This window comes from Eschrichtius robustus, chromosome X (genome assembly GCF_028021215.1).
Source record: "Eschrichtius robustus isolate mEscRob2 chromosome X, mEscRob2.pri, whole genome shotgun sequence".
In the NCBI taxonomy this organism is placed as follows: Eukaryota; Metazoa; Chordata; class Mammalia; order Artiodactyla; family Eschrichtiidae; genus Eschrichtius; species Eschrichtius robustus.
In genome coordinates, this window is record NC_090845.1 from 29,342,427 (window position 1) to 29,362,655 (window position 20,229).

Sequence of the window (20,229 nt, forward strand, 5' to 3'; positions counted from 1 at the left end):
AATCAAATGAAATTTAAATTTCTCGTTCTATAATTTAAGGCATTTTAATTTACCCTGAATTTAATGGCACCGAATCAGGTTTTCCTTCAAAAATCTGGAGAAGGTTCTCACAAAACAACGCCCTCACTGACCCTTAAACAAGCTAGTCTTTCTCTCAACTATACCTTTGCTTATGCTGTTACACTATCTAGAATACCCTATCCTACACTTTAATTTACATAAGTTTTACAAAATTCCTTCCTAGAACAATGTTTTATTCTACTCTCCAAATAGCCTTCCCCAATGATTCTAATCGGTACCGCTCTTTCTACTGTACAAGGTGCCGTACATTTGACCTCGATATTATGTAAGTTAGTATACAGTCTTATTGCATTTATTAACTATTTCATGTATGTCAATTTTATTCCCCAAAGGAGAGAGTATGGTCTTCTGTGAAGCTGACATACTGCTTTTCTAGAATCTGTACACAACAAATACAATGAAACCAGGCAATAATAAGCTCCGTGTGTATATGTTAGCTTGAATTTAAACCTTCAGTCATTCCAACTTGAGACATTTAAATGTGCCTTGGAAAACAAACTGGGTATATGCTGGCATTACGGAACTATCAGCAACAAGAGAAAATAACATGGTTGTCATTTGGGTTGCAAAGGCAGAAAGGACTCAGAATAACTTAAGCACTCCCCCACTGGCCCCAAGCAGAGCCGGTGCTGTGCCTGCCACTCTCATAAGGCAAGGACTTCTATCACATCGCAGGGTCCACTGCGTGGCCGGGTTCATACCCACTTGGGAATGGACGGGGATCATACCTTATGTCTCTTTGTATCCTGTTACTCAGAGCAGGGCCTGGAACATTCTAAGTGCTCCATATCTACAGGGGAAAAAACCAACGCCTCACATGGGACTGTATAACTATGGTAGGTATGAGCTTCCATCACTCAAGAGGCAGGAAGCAACCTTCCTTCTCCCCCCATACTGAATAGCCCTTCATTAAGAGAACTACTGTAGTTTAGGGTTCTGCACATACAAGAAAATGTGAAGAAACTGAAGCTGGCACAGAGAATAAGAAAATCTAACATAATGGGTGGATAATAGGTCCACTGAGGACGGATAAACGGATTAGGCTTATTTAGCTTGGAGAAGAGAAAGCTAAAGCATAATTCAAAAACTGTACTGATGTAATCAGGAGTCTCGCATCACCAAGAGTCCCTCAACACAATGAAAAAAAAAAAAAGATTACATTATGGAAGAAAAGTTTGGAAGAGTTTTGTTCAGTTAAATTGGTTTTGCTTTCATATTACTCACAAAAGAGGAAAAATGCTCAGTGAACGTTTAAAAGAAAATGTTCATGATCACTAGTAATCAAAGATATGCACGTAATGACAACGATAGATATGGTTTTCCTTTACAGTTTCAAAAGTAAAACTAACGCTCCACACTGGCAAGGGCATATAAGATGGGCACTCTCACGTATTAAGTGTATAAATGGACACCACCTTTGGAGGGAATTTCAGGAAGTATATATACTACGAAACTTAAAACATTACTGTCCTTTGACTCAGTGATTACACTTCAATGAATCAAATATGGAAAGGCTTTATGCACAAAGATGTTCCTCACAGGCTTACTTCGAGCAGTGAAAAAATTGGAAACAACTGTGGAATATATTATTAGCGCCATACTCTTTAAGTGCACCTTGGCCAGAAAATGTAACTGAAGCAAGAGGCTACAAGCCTTAATTGACAGTGTAACAAAGAACCTTGAACAGAATGTGCTCATTGTAAGCACAAATGTTTTGGGAAGATAATGTGTGTGTTCTGCTAGCCATTCTCTTTACAGATAGGTAAGTTAAAGGTAAGTGAATTTTTGACAGTTATAATAAGTGATTGCAAACACAACGGGAATCAGACAGTAGGCTCTTGTTCTACAGAAACTGAAGAAACTGGAAGATAGAGCTGAGGAAATATCACAGATTACAGCTGAAAGATGACTTCTTTATGGAAGATAGCACAGAAAGGACCCACACATATCTGTGAGGTGTTCCAAAAAGACAGGACAGAGAGAAGAGAAAAGCGGCAATAACTGAACAAACACTGCTCACAAATTTCCAACATCGATTCAAGACACAAATTCTCAAAGTGGAGAAAAAATGAAACATAAATCTCAAGCAAGATAAATAATACATTCAGCATAGGCACAGTGTAGGGAAACTGCAGAACACTGAAGTGAAACAAAGTATTTTAAAAAGAGAGATCATTGAATCTAAAATACGATACAAATGAATGTATATAGCAAAACAGAAACAGACTCATGGACACAGAAAACAAATTTACGGCTACCAAAGGGGAGAGGGAGGGGGAGGTACAAATTAGGAGTTTGGGATTAACAGATTCAAACTGCAGTCCATAAAATAGATAAGCAACAAAGCTTTACTGTATAGCACAAGGAATTATATCCAATATCTTGTAATAACCTATAATGAAATATAATCTGCCAAAAACCTGAATCACTAGGATGTACACCTGAAACTAGCACAACATTGTAAATCAACTATACTTCAATAAAAAAGAGTATTTTGGAGATTAATATCTGAAAAAAATAGGTAAGTGAATTTTTACATATCAGTTATTATACAAATTAAAACTTACAGGAACTCATCATAAAGTTGAGTTTCTGTCTAAATTTGTTTGCTAAGAAGGCAAAGATTTTTCTGTAACACTGAAAGTTTCCAAGGATAGTTGCCTTGTCACCTTGAGAGCATAAATATTTGGCAAAAGAAATGTTATCAATTAAAATATTTGTGGTAGAAAAGTGTTTGTTCATATAAATTTATAAACTGTATTTATCATACGATAAATTTTTCTTATCAGCCTTCTGATTACTGACTGCCTATTTTTGACTATACTGACTTTTGTTCTGTAACATCTCTAATACATAAGTAGCTTTTTGGACAGAAGGCATCATAACACTTTACTTGGCTTTCTTCTCAGAAGCCTGTTTGTAATAAGTCTCCAGAATCTTAAGGATTTATTTCTACAAATTCAACATGAATTTGAGTTTCCTCTGTCATAAATTAATTTTTGAAAAATGGGAAATTATTTTTAAAAAGTGATATTTCAGGAAAATGCAACTTGGGAAAAATAACATCCCCAAAGAATTTAAGAATGAGAGAAAACTTGGGACATTTAGTGAATAAAGTATCATACAACGTTATAAACAGAATATTGCCTCAAACAACTATATAAGAAATGCATAGAAAAAAAGACTGGAAGCAATCCTCTAAAATGAAAATGGTGGTTATTTCTGGGTGCTGAGATTGAAATTGATTTTTGTTTTCTTTTACACTTCATCTTTCCAAATTTTTGGAATGAACATATGTTTTGTAATGTTCAAAAAAATAAGATTACTGTAAAAATGTTTATACCTTCAATAACATTTTTAGCCTGTTGTCCTAAAGTGTAGGATTCACAATGCCTGGCACACTCTTAAGTGTTTATTGAGTTAAGAAACCAATGAATAATTGAGGCTACCAGCACACCAAATTGTGTTCAGTGTTTCCTTGTTATTTAAATTCCAAATCCACGGTGACCCTTTCTTTCATGGTCTTAGCTCCTTTTTTTCTCTTTTTTAATATTTATTTATTTATTTGGCTGCACCAGGTCTTAGTTGTGGCACGCAAACTCTGAGTTGTGGCATGTGGGGTCTAGTTCCCTGACCAGGGATCGAACCCGGGCCCCCTGCATTGGGAGCACGGAGTCTTGGCCACCAGACCACCAGGGAAGTCCCTCAAGGGTCTTAGCTCCTTGATTATCAGTGAGTTATTCCTTTTAGAATAAAATTAATTCCAGGGTAGCAGTTCACCTGGTTGTGCTAAGATATCAAATTGCCAATAAAATTTACAACTTAACTTACATTCCCAATTTTTCTTACCATGATGCTTTATCTTCTACTTTCTGGAAAGAACTCCATCTCTCCAGAGACTTCTATCTTGCTAGTTTAATAATCTGCCTTAGGAAAACATCATCTATATCTTTGTCTTCTTTTTATTATTTATTTACCTATTTTTAACATCTTTATTGGAGTATAATTGCTTTACAATGGTGTGTTAGTTTCTGCTGTATAACAAAGTGAATCAGCTATACGTATACATATATCCCCATATCTCCTCCCTCTTGCGTCTCCCTCCCACCCTCCCTATCCCACCCCTCTAGGTGGACACAACTTTCTGTCTTCTTGAGTGGTATTTGTCTTCTTCCCCAGCAAAATCACTCTCGCTTGCTCTACTGTGTTTCATTCAATGAACATTTATGTATTCAGAGACTACCATGCACTGGGCGCTAGTGACAAAGATGAGGAAGGCAGTTCCTGCTTTAAAGGAATTCATCAGTCAGTCTTGAGAGACCTGAGCATAAACAACTATAAATAATGCAAGTACTACAATCAAATGCACGGAGAGCTTATTCTGTGGACTTCTGTGCAGATAACTTTTTGACTGCTACCTCCTCTTTGCTTGTTTTTAGGTCAGTTTCCTTTGAACCCAGTGTGCCCTTTTAGTGCCTCGTTTAAGTTGCTTCAGACTCAGGAAATCCTATGCAAGCTTTTAAGGCTGTGTGTCTCTCTTCCCTGCACATTGGCACAGATGGCTGACTGCATCGCAGTCCGTGAGGCCTCCTGCCCTTCAGCCACTTGCTCGCTGGTTCTCAGATCCATTCTCTGACGTTCCCCTGCTCTGCCCTCTATTACAGAGAATGGCATTCTCCTGCTCCTTACAGTTGGCTTCTAGGTAAGTATGGCCAATGGCGGTCACTGGCAGAAGAACTGAGGGAGGGGACAGGAGGAAGGAGAGGCCAGGCTACTTCTCCCTTTCTCTCTCTGTCTTCAGCACAAGCTCTGGCAGTAGGTGTGTCCCCTCCCTGGATCCCGCCTCCCCCCCCCATTAACCCCTCCCTCAGCGGTCCCAACTGGCCACTGGTTCTAGCTCCAGCTGATGGCTCTGGCTTCTGGAGCTCTGGTGATACTACCTCTTGGCACTGTCCCTCCAGCCCTGGGTACAGCAGAGCCTCCCTGCCGTCTGTTTGGCTTCTTAGCTCTTCCATCACTGGGTAACCAATTTCCGGCATAAATCCCCTCTGTTTGAAATAACTAAAGTGGTTTCTATTTTCTGACTGGACCCTGACTGATACTTCACCCAAGTCAAAAATCTTAGCATCAAAGCCTTCAACATGTCATATGAGTTTTTTATGGTGTCATCCCTCCTTACCTCTGCAGCCATTCCCTTGTCCCCTCCCTACCATAATAGTACCACCACCATTTGTTAGGTGTTTACTCTGTGTCAGGCATTTTTCTGGGCATGTCACGTTATTTCACAGGCTTTCTCCTTTCTTTTCACTCTTGAATTACTGTGCATGTTTCTTTCTTTTGGATAAGGAGGGACATGGGGTACGATAGTAGTGCTGCATCAATAGTTATTATAATTCTTTACACAGTTACTATATCAGACATTTTGTAATTTTACATCTATTATTTCTAATCCCCACAACACTCCCCAAGGTAAGTACCATCATAGCCACTTGATAAATCACAAAACTGGGGTTCAAAATTGTTACTGCCTTTGTCGTGGCCACAGAGAACTGGCGGCAAAGCCAGAATTTCAAATCCATGTCTCACCAGCCTCAAAGTCAATCAACTATTATGCTGCTACATCACTTTACCTCCCAACCTCAACTCATAAAGTGACATAGTCACAGTATAATCAATCAGTTCCCCATTGACTTCAACACACAATATAAAGAGTACACATGCCACATTTTATGTTCTAGATAAAAACAAATTTGTATTTGAAAACTATGATATGTTATACACTACATTTAATTATAGGGGTGGAGGAGGCATGAAATTAGGCAGCAGGGATCCTGCCACTTCATACCCAGTCCTTTCCTGTATTGCGTGGTCCTGTTACTTTGGCCTCCAAAATAATTGCTAAGGAGGCCTATGAAATGGGAAAGAATATAGATCCCTCCTTTGCCTGAACTTGACTCAACCGGCAAAATGTAAAATCCATAAATAACATTTTTCAGGTGTTCTTATTTGGTGTCAGTTAATTACCCTCTCCCAAGGTCACCTGATTTGAGTTTACATTTATACTTTCAAAAATCAAATGCTCTAGAACAGTGCTACTCAAAGTACACTTTTCCACAAACACAGAAACTAGGAATGTGTTAAACAACTTTTATAGCAACTTGACATTGCCATGACATCCAAATGCATAATCAATGGGTCCATTTCACGGAACAAGGTACAGACTAGGTCAAGCGCGGCTGAACTTGCGCGGTGAGTTATGTGTGATGTGAGTGTACACTAGTCAGTTTCAAGAAGGCCACCTCAAAGTCCGTGACATACTGGATGTTTTAAAAACAATTGTCCTTCACCAGTTGGAGAAGCACTGCTCTAAAACTGACAGCCTTTTTATAGAACTAGAAAGCAAAATATAAAATGCAGCACTTTCCACCAAAATTAATGCTTGATAAAAAATATGTATGTAAACATATAAATATATGTGCATGCAGGTATGCAAACTCATATATAACATATGTCCTAGTTAAATAAGCTTCAATTTATGAGGGGGCACAAGGACTTCCCTGATGTTGTGCAAGGGATCAAGATTTTGTGGAATGGCAAATTCTGAAACATTCTCACAGAATACCACCAATTCATAAATAAGCTAATGACTCATCCACTATGTCATAAGAGACTCTTTCAGAATATTTTTAGGTCACTTTATTACTACTATAGAGAGTATGGACTTTAAAAACTCACTATCTATTTTATGTGAGTGTTCCGACTGTTCTAAATCTCTTTCCAGCAAAACTGCAGCTCCCGAGAGACGTACAGAGGTAATCAGACTCGTGTGCTTAAAAAAGAAATATTGGAAATGTCTGGAAAAGAGCAGACACGTTTTTAGACGCCTTTACTTCGTGTGCAAAAATTGTCTTCTGCAGACCCAGCTACATAAAATTGTACACATCCAGCACTTTTCTCACAGCTGCAGGTGTAACCTTAATGCTCCTCTTATTTAGATCAAGTAAACTACCAAAAAATTGGCAGCTCTTCTCACTTGTAAACGAGTCTAAGTCTGAAAGAGAATCCTTTTGAGTTTCCTTCTGAAATAAGCTTTGCAAGATGCAATTCAGAAACATCTATTTATTTATGTTCTTCAATTAGAAGCTTTAAATCAAGTTATTTGAACAAGAAAAATATTATAAAAGAATATCCCATTAAAACGCCATAAATTTTGATTCGAAGATTACATTTCTCTTTTACAAATGGGGACAATCAATCGATTCTAACTGAAGTGAAAAGAACAGATTATTTTTCTTTTCTCTTTTATAAGCAGGATAGACGTAAAGGAAGAACATTTATAACAGTTTTAATGTCTTATGCCTTCTGTTTTGCAAATCTGAGTAAATCTCCTGTGTTAACTTTGTCAGCTAGGAAATAAAGAATGCCATTTGAGATTCCATAGCTTAATTATGCTGATAAAGCAGTTTTATAAATCATGCTACGAGTAATGGATGTTCCTTTGAGAACAGCAAACTAGGAGCCATAAAATGTGTGCTCTGGACTTGGTTCCTTATCTTCTACCCATATGTCAGGGTGAATAAGTCAAAGCAAGTCTTGCGCCTCAGCCTGCTCAAGTCCAAATAGAACGGAGGAGGAAACAGTTGCCCCATCCACTCATATGATAGCATAATTTTCTAAATCAACAACAGGAGCCTACTCAAACGGATGGCAGGACAGAAGATCTGAAAATGACAGAAAGTTCAGGTCATATGCCACCTATATACCTAATTTACAGCTGCGTAAAGATTAAATACGGTTGCTTCTGAAAGCTCTCTGCACACTGTAAAGTGCTACACAAATGAAAGGACAAAAATTACTCACTCAATGATCTTACTATTCCTATCTTCCAGGCTGGTGGGGACAAAGGGAAACTGGGGTGTGGGGCACAGCATTCATGAGGCCAAGCCAAATCCAGTCAGAAGTTAAACGAAAACCAGACACTTAGAGATGGAAGGTTGCTGCCCAACCTGACAAGCCAGAAATCTGACACGGAGGGAAAGCAAGGGACCAGCTCAAGGTCACACCCAAGCTGGGATCTGAACTGAGGTATTCTTCCCAGTTCAAGGCCCTATGCTAGTAGAAAATCCAGAGGCAGAAGTTTTAATACTTGGCAATACTTAAAGAACTAGAGATAAGAGAAGGAATATGCTAAACATTGAGTCGCTTGGTTGAGAACAGTTGAGTTTACAAAATATGCGGAGAAAAGCATCAGGACGTGCTCCCCACGCAGAAGGAATTCATAGTCATTCAGAGTCCCACAGTTCCTATCGGTAGAGCGTCCTCAGGAGGGAATACTTAATGGAATGTAGAAAGCCTATCAAAAGAGAGAGAGAATAAGCTACCTTATTTTCCTTCCTCTTGGCAAACTGAGGAAAGAGGTACAGGATTTGTATGGCAGTGTTTCCAACTCTATCTGAGCAGCTGCAATTATTTATTAATAACAATACTGATGTATCCTGAAGAAGCTCTTAGCCTCTTGACTTGACTGGTGGTCCTCTTAACTAGGACTGCTGAAGAATCACACCAGCCTCAGACCCATCAGACCCTAGAACTGAGCCCTCATTTGAACATTCTGAAGCTCTTCTCAGGCAACAGACATGAGGCTTGGGGCCATGTGCTGACAGACTGCCTTCAAATCACAAGGGTTTTTAAGACCACTTTTCCTAGGAATTCCTAAAACATTTATAAGTCCATTTTTGAAAATTGAGAGATTCTGCATCATTTGGGTAAGCATCATGGAGAGTGGGCTCCAGAATTTGGGCAACAGCTAAGAGGGGCTAGATCCTTCTGGAGAATGCCAGACCCACAGGAAAAGAGGGGAACCAACACCCCTAGAGAAAACAAAGCTGGTGGTGAAAGGGCTTCAAAGAAGGAAAAGGAAATTGGGATAAGAAATGTCAGATCAGCCAGCACATCTAGATTTTAGTAAACAGTTTGAAATGAAATCAGTTAACCTTCTGAAGCTTAATGATTCTCTCTTCACCTTAGCCTATTTTTTTAACCTATGTCTCCTTGGCAAACTGCTATTCCTGCGCTGTACTGCTCGTATCCCTCATGCGAATACCTCATACTGTAGAGGAGAAAGAAGCCAGGGAGGGGACCACATAAAGATTTTATTGTATTTATAATTAATATATTCACAATAAGACAGACTAAGAAATACTTTTTAAAAGTATTTTTAAGCAGCACATATTATATGTGTGTGGGGGGGAATGGTTTTTTTTTTTAATGTTAAAATTTCAGTGATGAACTTAAGAACCTAGACGTAAATTGTGAGAAAATGAGAGGCTTTTTATCATATAACGGCACTCCATATAAATCAATATTATATTAGTATTTCAAAATAAATTCCAGAGCACATTACTATCTAACATCTACTGATTTTTAAAATGTCTTTTGGAGCCTTAAAGAGCTTTACATTTTAAATCACCAAGATAAGCGTTTGGAACAACAGTCTTGCCATTCCATTTGTAAAGATGCTAACAAAAATCTGAAATTCACCTCATGAAGGGAACATATTATTACTTCTAAGAAATGAGGAAGAATATGCCTTCTCAACAGCAAATAGATGGCCCAGCAGGTATATTTCCAGAGAGCCTCCCTACTTGATATCAGCCTGTCTCACTTGGCCTGTAAGACAGGGACGGGCGGCAGGATCTTCTCCCTGTTGCTTGTTTGCCAAGAATGTGCATTTTTAAAAATAGGAATGATTAAACTTTTAGAAATCCATTTGTCTGCAGAATCAGCCAAAGGTACTTCTTGAAAATTATGATCACAGCAAGTTTTGGAAACAACCTGCCCCACCTCCGCCCAAAGCAAGAGAAAAACAAAATTCTTCAACACTTTGGTCCAATACCGTCATTCTAAGGATAAGGATGATAAGGCCACATAAAAAAAGATATGGGAAATTTTTTAATATACCACTCACCCCACCACATTGGGGGTAGTCAGAGAAAAATGCTGAAAGAAAACTGTTTTCGAGTTGTTCTTATTGATTTCTTCTCTGCGCAAACAAGACAATGCTTTTGCCAAACCGTTAATGTTACGTAAAAAATTTTCTGGAGACCTTCCAATGCTCCAATTCCTAGTGACTGTCAGGTCATGTCTGTGAATGTTTAAATTATTTCTTTACTATGCCTTGTTTTGTGTTTGTGTGGGAGCCCAACAATTTTTTCCTTCATAACTTGGAAATTTTTGAGTGGGTACACAGCCTAACTACATGGGGAAAACACAATATTTTTAACGTTTGATGAAAGCTCACTCAAAAAAGCCATTTTAGATCTGTTGAGAATTACCTGAAATGAATTCTTTTACATTTTTTTAAATAAAAAATTTAGTGGTAAAGAAGACAAGGCTAACTTTTTTTAAGTCAGCTTTTTGTGAATGGACATATTTAGACACTAACGACGCATGAGAGGATCTCCTTGTGTTTAAATTTACCTGATAAAGTTTATGGGAATCAGGACTTAAGCATAAATTTTTTATATGCATACGTATGTGTGATGTGTATATGCGTGTGTGTGTGGCTATTGCTGCTTTTCTGTCATAGGTTCTCATTGGTTGATGAATTAGAGCTGTAGGGACACTAAGGAAGGGGATGGGGGTACTGATGAAGAAACTTTTTTTGCTAAATATCTAATTGTAAATAATATAAACTCATTGTAGAAAGTCAGGAAAGGAAGAAAGAAAATCACCTAGAATTCGAGATCTCGAAGATTAACATTTCCAGTAATACCATAGCCTTCCATCAGTTAATGCTCAAGTCCTACTTTTTCAGTCCTTACCAAATGACTCTGGCTTATAATACTGTGGTGTTTGGACCAAGGGTCGGGGGCGGATCACGTGAACGCGTTTGGGGGCAAGGCAGAAAACAGAGTGTGTTAAATAGGCTGGTTGGGGATTTTGGCAAATTAGAGAATGGAAATCCCCTCAGAGATGGGCATATTTAGGAATGTGTAACATTTCCTGCATGCTGTGAGCCACTGTAGCTTCTACAGTAGAGTTACATCTGGAGTTGGCAGTATGGTGGGGATTAGCAACTTCTTGATATTTTCAACATGTCACCACAGACAAGAGGTTCAGGTTCCATTAGGAGAGGGCCCGAGGTATGGTCTAACACTGTGACCACACCAGACCAGTTTTGCTTTCATGATACCTTTCACGAACTAAGTGTAGTTGAAGGCTTCCAACCATCTCACCCAGTTCAAAACAGCAACTTGGACCTAAAGGGATACCTCGTGAGGAAAAACATATGCCAATATATAAAGATAAAAAAGAAATTAAAGGCTTCTTTTCAGTATGTTATGCTTATATTTCAACTTCGAAACACTGTAATTTGGGAGTGGGAAGGGCACTAGTGGTACTTAATCTTGTAGGTTATCTCAGGGATGTAGACACACAACAAACTACTAAATCAATCATTCCATGTGTGCCTGGCAATGGCGAAAGGAAGCGTGTCCACTGTCCAGGAATCCACCATACTATTTCTAGAAATGTAATGGTTTGTTCCAGAAATACCATTCAAATAACTGTCTATCCATAGGTAAAACTGTCAATCTGTACCTATTTGTAGCAGGTGCGTGGTAATCTACATGGACATACTTTGCTAAGTTAATAATATCAGTGAGATAAGTGCAAACACTAACAGAAGATCTGGGGTAGATCCCAGTGTAGAGCCATACATATGGCTGTGTATCCCTGACAAAGGGTTTCTCTGCGCCTGACTTCACTGCCCTGTGAAAGAAGGCTGTTGATGACATCTACCAGGCACGATGGTTGCTCACATACATTTCCATGCACAGCACACACAGTACGCTCTCAATAAATGGAAGATGTTATGTAATGTGTCACCATTTGAATAAAAGTTAGCCCAAGTAATATGTGATTGTAACGAAAATATTGGAAATATAAGTTTTGAAAGCTGAAAATCAAATTTCAACACCTAGTTCATTTCCAAGATGTTTGTTGCCAGGATAACAAAAACCAAAATTTCAAAGCGGGGGGGAGCGGCTGGTGGTGGTGGAATTGACCACATATTTATGATGGCAGCATTTTAATCTATGTAACTGATCTCAATTAAATTGATTTCATCAAAGAAAAAGTCTGTTAACAAATGAGCTCTAAATTTCCCTGCAACTGTAAAATTCCATTATCTTCCAAAGTCGGGTCATTTGCCCAAGGTTTCAAATCATGCCAGATTACCAGCTTTGAGTTTACCACCGCATTCGACCTACTGAGAAAACTTTAGAAATACGACGATAAAAAGCATATTTAATTCCTATTGAAGGTGCAAACACCTCTTCATTGAGAGTTCATAATTAGCTTTTTATCAACCATGTTTGTGATTTCTCATTACAGAGTAATTAAAAGTAAGCTGGTAGAGAATACAATGCAATGAAGTGGAAAGATGGCCATGGTACATTACCTTTAGGTGAATAAAAGCTGATTAGCAAACAGAACGACCCAACTTTTGTAAAAATGTATGTATAGAAAGAAATTTTTGAGGATACCTACTAGATTGTTAAACATTAGTTAACTAAGAGATGGGTTATAGGTGACTTCTTTTTTGTTAGCTTGTCTATATTTTTTAAACTTTAAAAAATATGAACAAGTATTGAGTCTATAATTATAATTTTCAAATAAAAGTAAATTAAAATATTATAACTAGAGATCACTGTGATTAGAGTAGAAAAAAATTATAAGTAGGCTGAGCCTATGTAAACCAGAGGTTATAAGCAGGAGGCCCCGTTTCAACGAGCTCTTTATTGAAAGACTTCTAGTTTGTCTTGAAAAATCCAAAGTCTTGAGAGCACTGGGCCAGGACGACCAGCTCCTCCAGCACAGCACAGCCACTGCCCACTTCAGATGAAGTCTCATTCTCTCACTTGCCAAAATATAAGCACTCAAGTTTTCCACCTGTGGCCTAAACAGTGCAGCATAAAAGCCAGAAACATTCTGCAGGGGCTGAAAATGTAGCACTTGAAGATGAGTTGATCCTGATTTTCCTTAAGTTTTTAAAAGGGAGTGTGTGTACATATGTGCCTGTACACACACACACGCTCTTACTGCTAGACTGAGCTGACATAATATTACTTGAAATGTATTGGTATCTCTGGCTAGTAGAATTATAAGTGACTTTTCTTTTTCACGCTTTCTATTTTTTCAGATTTCTAGAAGGAACTTCTATCATTTATAATAATGTTGTGTTAGTTTCAGGTGTACAGCAAAGTGATTCAGTTATACATATACATGTATCTACTCTTGTTCAAATTCTTTTCCCATTTAGGTTATTACAGAATACTGAGCAGAGTTCCCTGTGCTATACAGTAGGTCCTTATTGGAAAGAGTTTAAGGAAAAATCTGGGGGGGCTAATATCTCCTACTCCATGCCTTAATGTCTCTATAGCTGCAATTCATTAACCAATGGGAACCTATGAGAGAAAGGCAGCAGCAGCTACACACAGATACATGGACACACACACGCATCCAAAACTTATGTTTGAGCACCCTGATTCCCATGGGCTTTGTCACATAACTTAAAACCCAAAGAGTTTCACCTCACGCATTTCAGTCTGTAAATATGTCCGTTCACATAAAGGGACTTAAAAAATGTTCAGTAGTAGAGACAGCATGACGATTTTTAAATTAAAACAACAACTAGTTACAATGTGAGGTAATTCATTTCAGGTTATTCCCGAGGGATCGAAAACAGTATAGCGTGGACTTTCATCGAGCATGCATGCTGATGACCGGATAGGCTTAGGAATTAGGACCACTGAAGTGACTGCGGAAAATTCCTTTACACGGCATTCGTGGCTTGGCAAAAGTGCCTTCTTGGTTTCACAAGGAAGAAATCAATAAGAACAACTTGAAACCCTTTTCTTTCTTTGGGGGGGAAAACATAGCCGTCAATTGCAAGTATTTTTTCCATCCTTTTAGGCAAGAAAGAAAACTAGCAAGACCTTTTGGCCCTCTCAGATATACTGAATTTTCAGGAATCAGTGAAATCCTAAAACTTATTTTTAAGCAACCTCGGAAAAAAAGAGAGCTGACTGTCAATTCTGAATAGAAAGGTGTCGCTGTTTTCAACCCTTAAACAATCTAGTGATGTATTTAGACAACAAATGGCTTGCACGCTACCAACTACTTTATCCTACGAGTCATTTGTCATTTCACCTGGAGGAAACATGGCCATGTCCTTACCTAAAGACTGGTAGAGCTCTGTCATTTTGGGATGGTCCCAGCAAGTTGTTTGGGTCTCGTGGCTAAAACATAAAATACAAAGAGAGACTTTAGAATTTAGAATGAGTAGTAGAGAAAAGGAGACAAGAAAAAAAAAAAAAGCACGGTACGCCTTTGGCTCATTTGGCTTCATTACTTCACAGGCCTTCCATCTTGCAGTGACGAATGTTTATTTTACAAGGAGAGAGACCCCAACCTTTGCTCTCAACAGGAAAAGCAATATGATCATTATTTGGTAACCAGCATTTGTTTCTTTTTTCTACCCACAAGTCGGCTGCACTTCCGTTATAAGAAAATGACCTTGTTAGGTACTCAATAATCAAAAATCACGATTTTCTTCAGCCGTCCAATTCAGAACATACAGAAAGGACACTGACAAGTGTTATTCAACTCTGTCAAAGAGATACTGACATTAGTTTAATAAATAAATCGCCTCAGTTCTCATTTGCTTTCACTGTCCCTGACACTTTTCCATTACTTTCTTCTCCGTATCCAGATCTCATCTCTACGATGACTGCATTTCACTTCGGCTTAAGGTTCATCCATTGCCTGACTTATAGATTGTATCTTCCCTCTTCCCATTACTTTTAGAATGTCTTTTTAACTCGGCACTCTATATACCACCGCGCCTTTTCCTATGTTTACTTGGGCCTGAATAAAGCATTCACAGTTCTCTTCCATTTCTTGAAGTTTAGCTAAGTGTGTTCGCTGGCTATCAGCTCCTGCCACAAAAAGAACAAAACACCTTTGTTCCGCATTCGATTCCGTGAATAAACCTGGGAGAGATAACTACATATACTTTTCCTCACTTTGGCCCATCTACATAAATCACCATAGCATCGTATTTCCAGTTTTCGGGGATTACCTGACTGGGCTTTGATGCAGTAAAATGCAGCCCTGAACAACATTTCAGTACTCATAAGCAGAGCCTATTCATTATCTTTGAGGGAAAGGTGGGAGTGGAGAGAGGAGAAATAGCTTAGATGTGGACACTTCAAGGGGAGCAGAAAGCACAGCGGCTGCACGCAGAAAGAGGAGCTTAGGGAGGCCAACAATGTCAAGTGTAGGTGTTAAATCTTAGGACTGGATTCTGGCTCTGTGACCTACTAGCCGTGAAATTTGGGGCCAGCCCGCTTACCTGGGAGCGTTAAAGGACGGGCTGACATAGGACGAGCTGATATAAACTAAATATATACCTTCTGGTGCTCAATACGTGGTCATTTCTGTTATTATGTGGCCCCCAAATTACTGCCCACTAAAAAGCAAAGCTTTCATTAGTTGATTATAATATAGATGAGGATCCAACTGTGGTTAAGTCAGCCACACCTAAGACCCTTCATAGAGGGCAAAAGTAACACTCGATGTGTATTACCTCTGTTTTCAAGAAAATAAGCAAAAGAGAGAAACATTTATTGTGGTTTGATAAATAGAACACAATCACAAATGACAAAACACATGTGGAAATTCCCCCAAAGTGTGTAACTTCAGAGACCATCCCTCTGATATTTACCATTCAGCAACTGAATGGTGAAGGCTAGTGAAAGAAATTTACAAGACAGTGTTCATTGGGGAAGGGCTGTTTCAGTCTCTTCCAAACCTGTTTGTTTCTGTTTGACTTTTCCACAGAGACAATTTGCAGTTGAGGAGTACCTCAGTCGAGGGAATGTACCAGAGTAGAATCCAAATCTTACAGAGCAAGACAAGCAAAAGATACGGTCCATGCTTTAGGGGGTTTCTGAAAGCCCCATGTCCACATTGGTTTATGATCTGGAGAAGGGGTGGGAGGGACTGCTACTTTATATGCACAGCACAAGGAGGCTGCAGCTTGCAGCTTCATGGAAAAAGTGTTGCTTATTCTCGGGTGTTTTTTTAGCTCCGAAAGAGATTGTGTACCAATTCCATACACAAGTGTCCAGCAAAGAAAGGTCACCTTCTATTGAGACCACCCTGCATTCAGACCTCTGCCATTTCCAAAGGCCATCATATGTGAGCACCAGGGAGGGAGGGAGGAAGGGAGAAGAGGGGGAAAGCACATGTGTCCACATGTACAGGCTCTTATTACACACACCACGCAATAATAACATCCCATCTCTACCACATGTGGGAGGACTGTAGCATCTTCAATCGATGGGCAGAAAAACGTCTGTCTGAGCTGACAAACCTAACCTGACAGAGACAGAGAGAACCAGTCTGAAAAGCCACCATCTGTAATGGACTTCAAATCGGAGGAACACGGGCAAGAAATAACTTGTACCAAACGCAATTCCAAAAGAAAAGAGAAACTTGCCTATGAGTGACAGGAGAATCCCACATAGACTGAATGGGAGCTTCATGTAGCTCCCTCCCTCCAAAAAAGATGTCATGACTGTTGATATACCTACACTTCCACCTTTTTAAGGAATTTATTCCAGTGGTTAAAAATTACGAAAGGGATTTTAGAAATTATTATTTAATCCATCTGTCCATAGCTAAATTGAAATGTCCTTTACTGGAGGAAGGAAGAAATTCTAAGCCCCTACTTCTGCGCTCCATTCATGTGCTAACAGATACCAGTTAGGCCTTTCTAGGTACTCATTCTTTCTGCCAATTAGTTGTGATTCTGGGGTATGTGAATAACCTAGATAAATGAACTCAAATCCAAAAGCTAATCTTCTTTTACCTTCCTCCCCTTCAACACGCAAGCCTTTTATTTTTAAGCAATGCAAAGTAACTAGAAAACCAGATTTACATTTCACCTTTGCCGAGTTAGTTTCACTTCCATTACAACCCGGCAGTAAGTGAAAGAAGTGAGCACAAGTGGAAAGAAAAGAATAAAGGGTGTGACTAATCCTCCAAACTAGAAAAATAATCTTTTAATCATTTAATGCTAAAAACAATTGGCAACATAGCTGAAATGACTCTAGCTTTGGGGGTAACTATATGATGAACCAAATAGTCACTTCACTGTATGTGGATATTGTCAATCTGTGATGAATCCAAAGCCCTGGTGGGACATTATCTAACCTCCTAAACAGATAGGAAAGATGAGTATGAACAGGATGAAATGGTAAACACGAATTTGCATAACTCCTATCTATAGTCTACCTTATAGAACAAACCAACTTTTGGTCTGCGATCAACACAGGTTTTACAGCTGTATTTCTGACTCTGTGCCTATCTTCAAAAACAGGAGAGGATTCTCAGTAGCTCCACGAGAAGCACTTCAGGTTCACCTGGAATACACAGGCAATATAGAAAAATATGCTGTGCTGGGGAGCTGGTGGTGGAAGGGTGGGTGGTACTGTTTTTTTGGTTACTGTCTCTTTTCTGCACTTCACTTTTCACATCGGAAATGCACTGCCCATACACCATGTCCAACCAGAATGGTAATTCCGGACCCTGTTCACAAGTTAATGGTTACATCTTTGTTCAGTCTTCCTGAAAACAATGATGTTCAACATAGATCAAAATTCTACATATGCATTAACACAGAGACCAGCCTCATAAATAATCCTTAAAATGCCCTTTAAATCTTTCAAAAAAACGTTATTGATTTTGGCCCTGATGGTTCCAAAACCTGGCATCAGATATGCCTCTCTGAACAGCCTTCAAACTCTGATTTCCCCTCCTTTTTCAAAAAAAAAATGTGTATAAGCTACAATAATCTCTCTTTCCTCTTTTATTTTCAGCCATGACAAGAACCGGAAACAAATTAAAATACAAAATCACTGGATGTGACAGAAGACCCCGGCAACACCTACTTGTCAATAATAAGAAATTAAAGCATTACTCCACTAAGCACAGGGCTGACCTAATTTCCTACCACACAATTTAAATTTTCTCTCACCTTCTTTAGTTTCAAGCAGTGTGCAAGGTTATTCTAACCGCCTCAGAGCTGTTCCTGCTGTCAGTGCTGGAATATCAGACTTATTGGAACCGCTTTTTTAGTTTCTTTAAAAACAAATATTCAACACTTACAAAAAGTAACAAATTTCTACTGCTCTCCCCGGGAAAATGGCAGTTGCCTAATTAAAATAAGATTTCTTCTGCCACCACTGATATTTGGTACTGAAAATATTCCAAACAGTTGCCTTTTTAAAAAAAAAAAATCTTTTCACTACTTCCCAGGGAGGAAACTAATCGCTATGCAGCGATATGAAAAGGTAACATTCTCTCGCGATTTGCAGAGGATTAGAGTTTGGCTTCATATATAATCTGGAGCCCATTGATCCACACACACAAAATCATTTCCCTTTAATCTGGGGATCAGACTCTCTTTCTAGAGAAACCTTGGCATTTGCATGGTGAATGTTGAACTTGGCTTGCATGGCTGGAATACTGGCAGGGTGGGAATGGGAAAATATATTTAAAAGTTTCTGCTACTGTGGGTAGGGGGTGGGGGGGGGTGTCGGTCTAAGCATCAGAAATCCTATTCTAGTCCCCATTTCTTGCTACCTGGAATTGTTAACATTTTACTCTGTTTGGCTCAAGGCAGGGCAAAGATGATTGCCTCGGTGACTGTTCCAGCTGTTACATGTCCTCCGTTCTGTTTGCTTTTCAGGGCTTAACTCCCACCCACCCTCAATTTTGGCCAAAGCAATTTCACTTCAGGGTCGTGTCCAATCCAAGATCAAACAATGAGGACTGAAACCAATTCTACGGTGATCAAGGGTCAGAAACCTTTCATATACCCATGTTGTTTCATTTGCTCCTCTGCTTCTCCAAGAGCGACCGTATCCTCCAAGGAGGGGATTTGGGACAAGGAAATAAAACATCTAGGCAAAAAAGAAAGGGTGATGGGGGGGGGGTGACAAGGAGAGGAGACAGGGGTACAGAAGCAGAGAGACCAAGAAGAGCTTGTTGGCCACAAATGTTTATTTCACTTAAAAACATCGGTTCGTCACTTAAACTGGATGAATTTTTTTCATTTTAAAGTATTTTATAATTAATAATATGTCTCCCTCAGGCAACTAAACCCCTTCAATTCAGGCTTCAAACTTAACTCCAAATTTAACGGAGATAAACAGTGTCCTGCCCTTTTCAGTGCCATGATCGGATCGGGAATGACAAACTTTGCTTAAAGACAAGCGCAAACACCTGGAGAAAAGCGAGAGAAATGACTCCACACTCAACCCCAGAGGGCAAAGGAAAAAAAACACCCTCAATCCTCTATGTCAAATCCTTGACTTCTGGGCTTTAATTGCTTTTCCTTTCTCTCCCGATTTCTGCAAGTTTTGGGGCATGGGACGAACACAGTAGAAAATGCAACGAGGGAAATGTCAGTTGGAATCCTCGGAAGAAATCAGGCAGAAAGTTGACCTTTTGGCACTTGCAGCGCAATGGAAGGTAGAGCCTGGCGCGCCCCTTCCTTCTGCGAGGTCGGGCGACGATTTAGGAACAGCCTGCCTGGCTCACGTCCACACAGACAGCCCGGAAAGGAGCAAAAAGCTCCCGCGGCCCCAATCCCCGCGTGGGGAACGCTCTGTCCCCTCCGGGTACGGCGAGACATCAGCCTTTTCTCTCCGAGCCCGCCCCAAAGCCAGGGGAAGCGTCTCCTAGCGAGCCAGGCGCCGGGGGGTAAGCCCCGGGGGCGCACCTGCTTCGGCGCCGCGGGGACCCGCGGGGTAGGTGCCCCTGCGCCCGGACGCCGGGGGTCCAGCCGCCGCGCGGTTCCAAGTTTTGGCCGCCTCGGCTCGCACCCTGCTCGCGCCACAAGTGCACTGACTGCGGCGATCCGAGGGCGCCGCGTTGCACTTACCCTTTGAGCTGTTCCCTCATGGCTGCAAGGGCTCCGCGGCCGGGGGAGGGCGCGAGCGGAGGAGTGAGCTTCCCAGAGCCGCCGGGCTCCCCGAAAGTCGAGCGCCGCCGCCGCCGCCCAGGCTCGCAGCT

At 40.0% G+C, this 20,229-nt stretch overlaps 1 protein-coding gene across 6 annotated transcripts in view; it reads right to left on the reverse strand.

Moving 5' to 3' along the window:
• DMD (dystrophin) overlaps nt 1–20,229 on the reverse strand; it is a 1,739,631-nt gene that overhangs the window by 129,362 nt on the left and 1,590,040 nt on the right. For 4 of the 6 annotated variants that reach the window (XM_068533306.1, XM_068533307.1, XM_068533305.1 and 1 more), the window contains one exon: nt 14,323–14,384. In XM_068533306.1, the coding sequence (XP_068389407.1) occupies nt 14,323–14,384 (62 nt within the window). Of the gene's footprint in view, nt 1–14,322; nt 14,385–20,098; nt 20,185–20,229 lie in introns of those variants that run through there. The other 2 variants (XM_068533309.1, XM_068533308.1) reach the window with 2 other exon arrangements.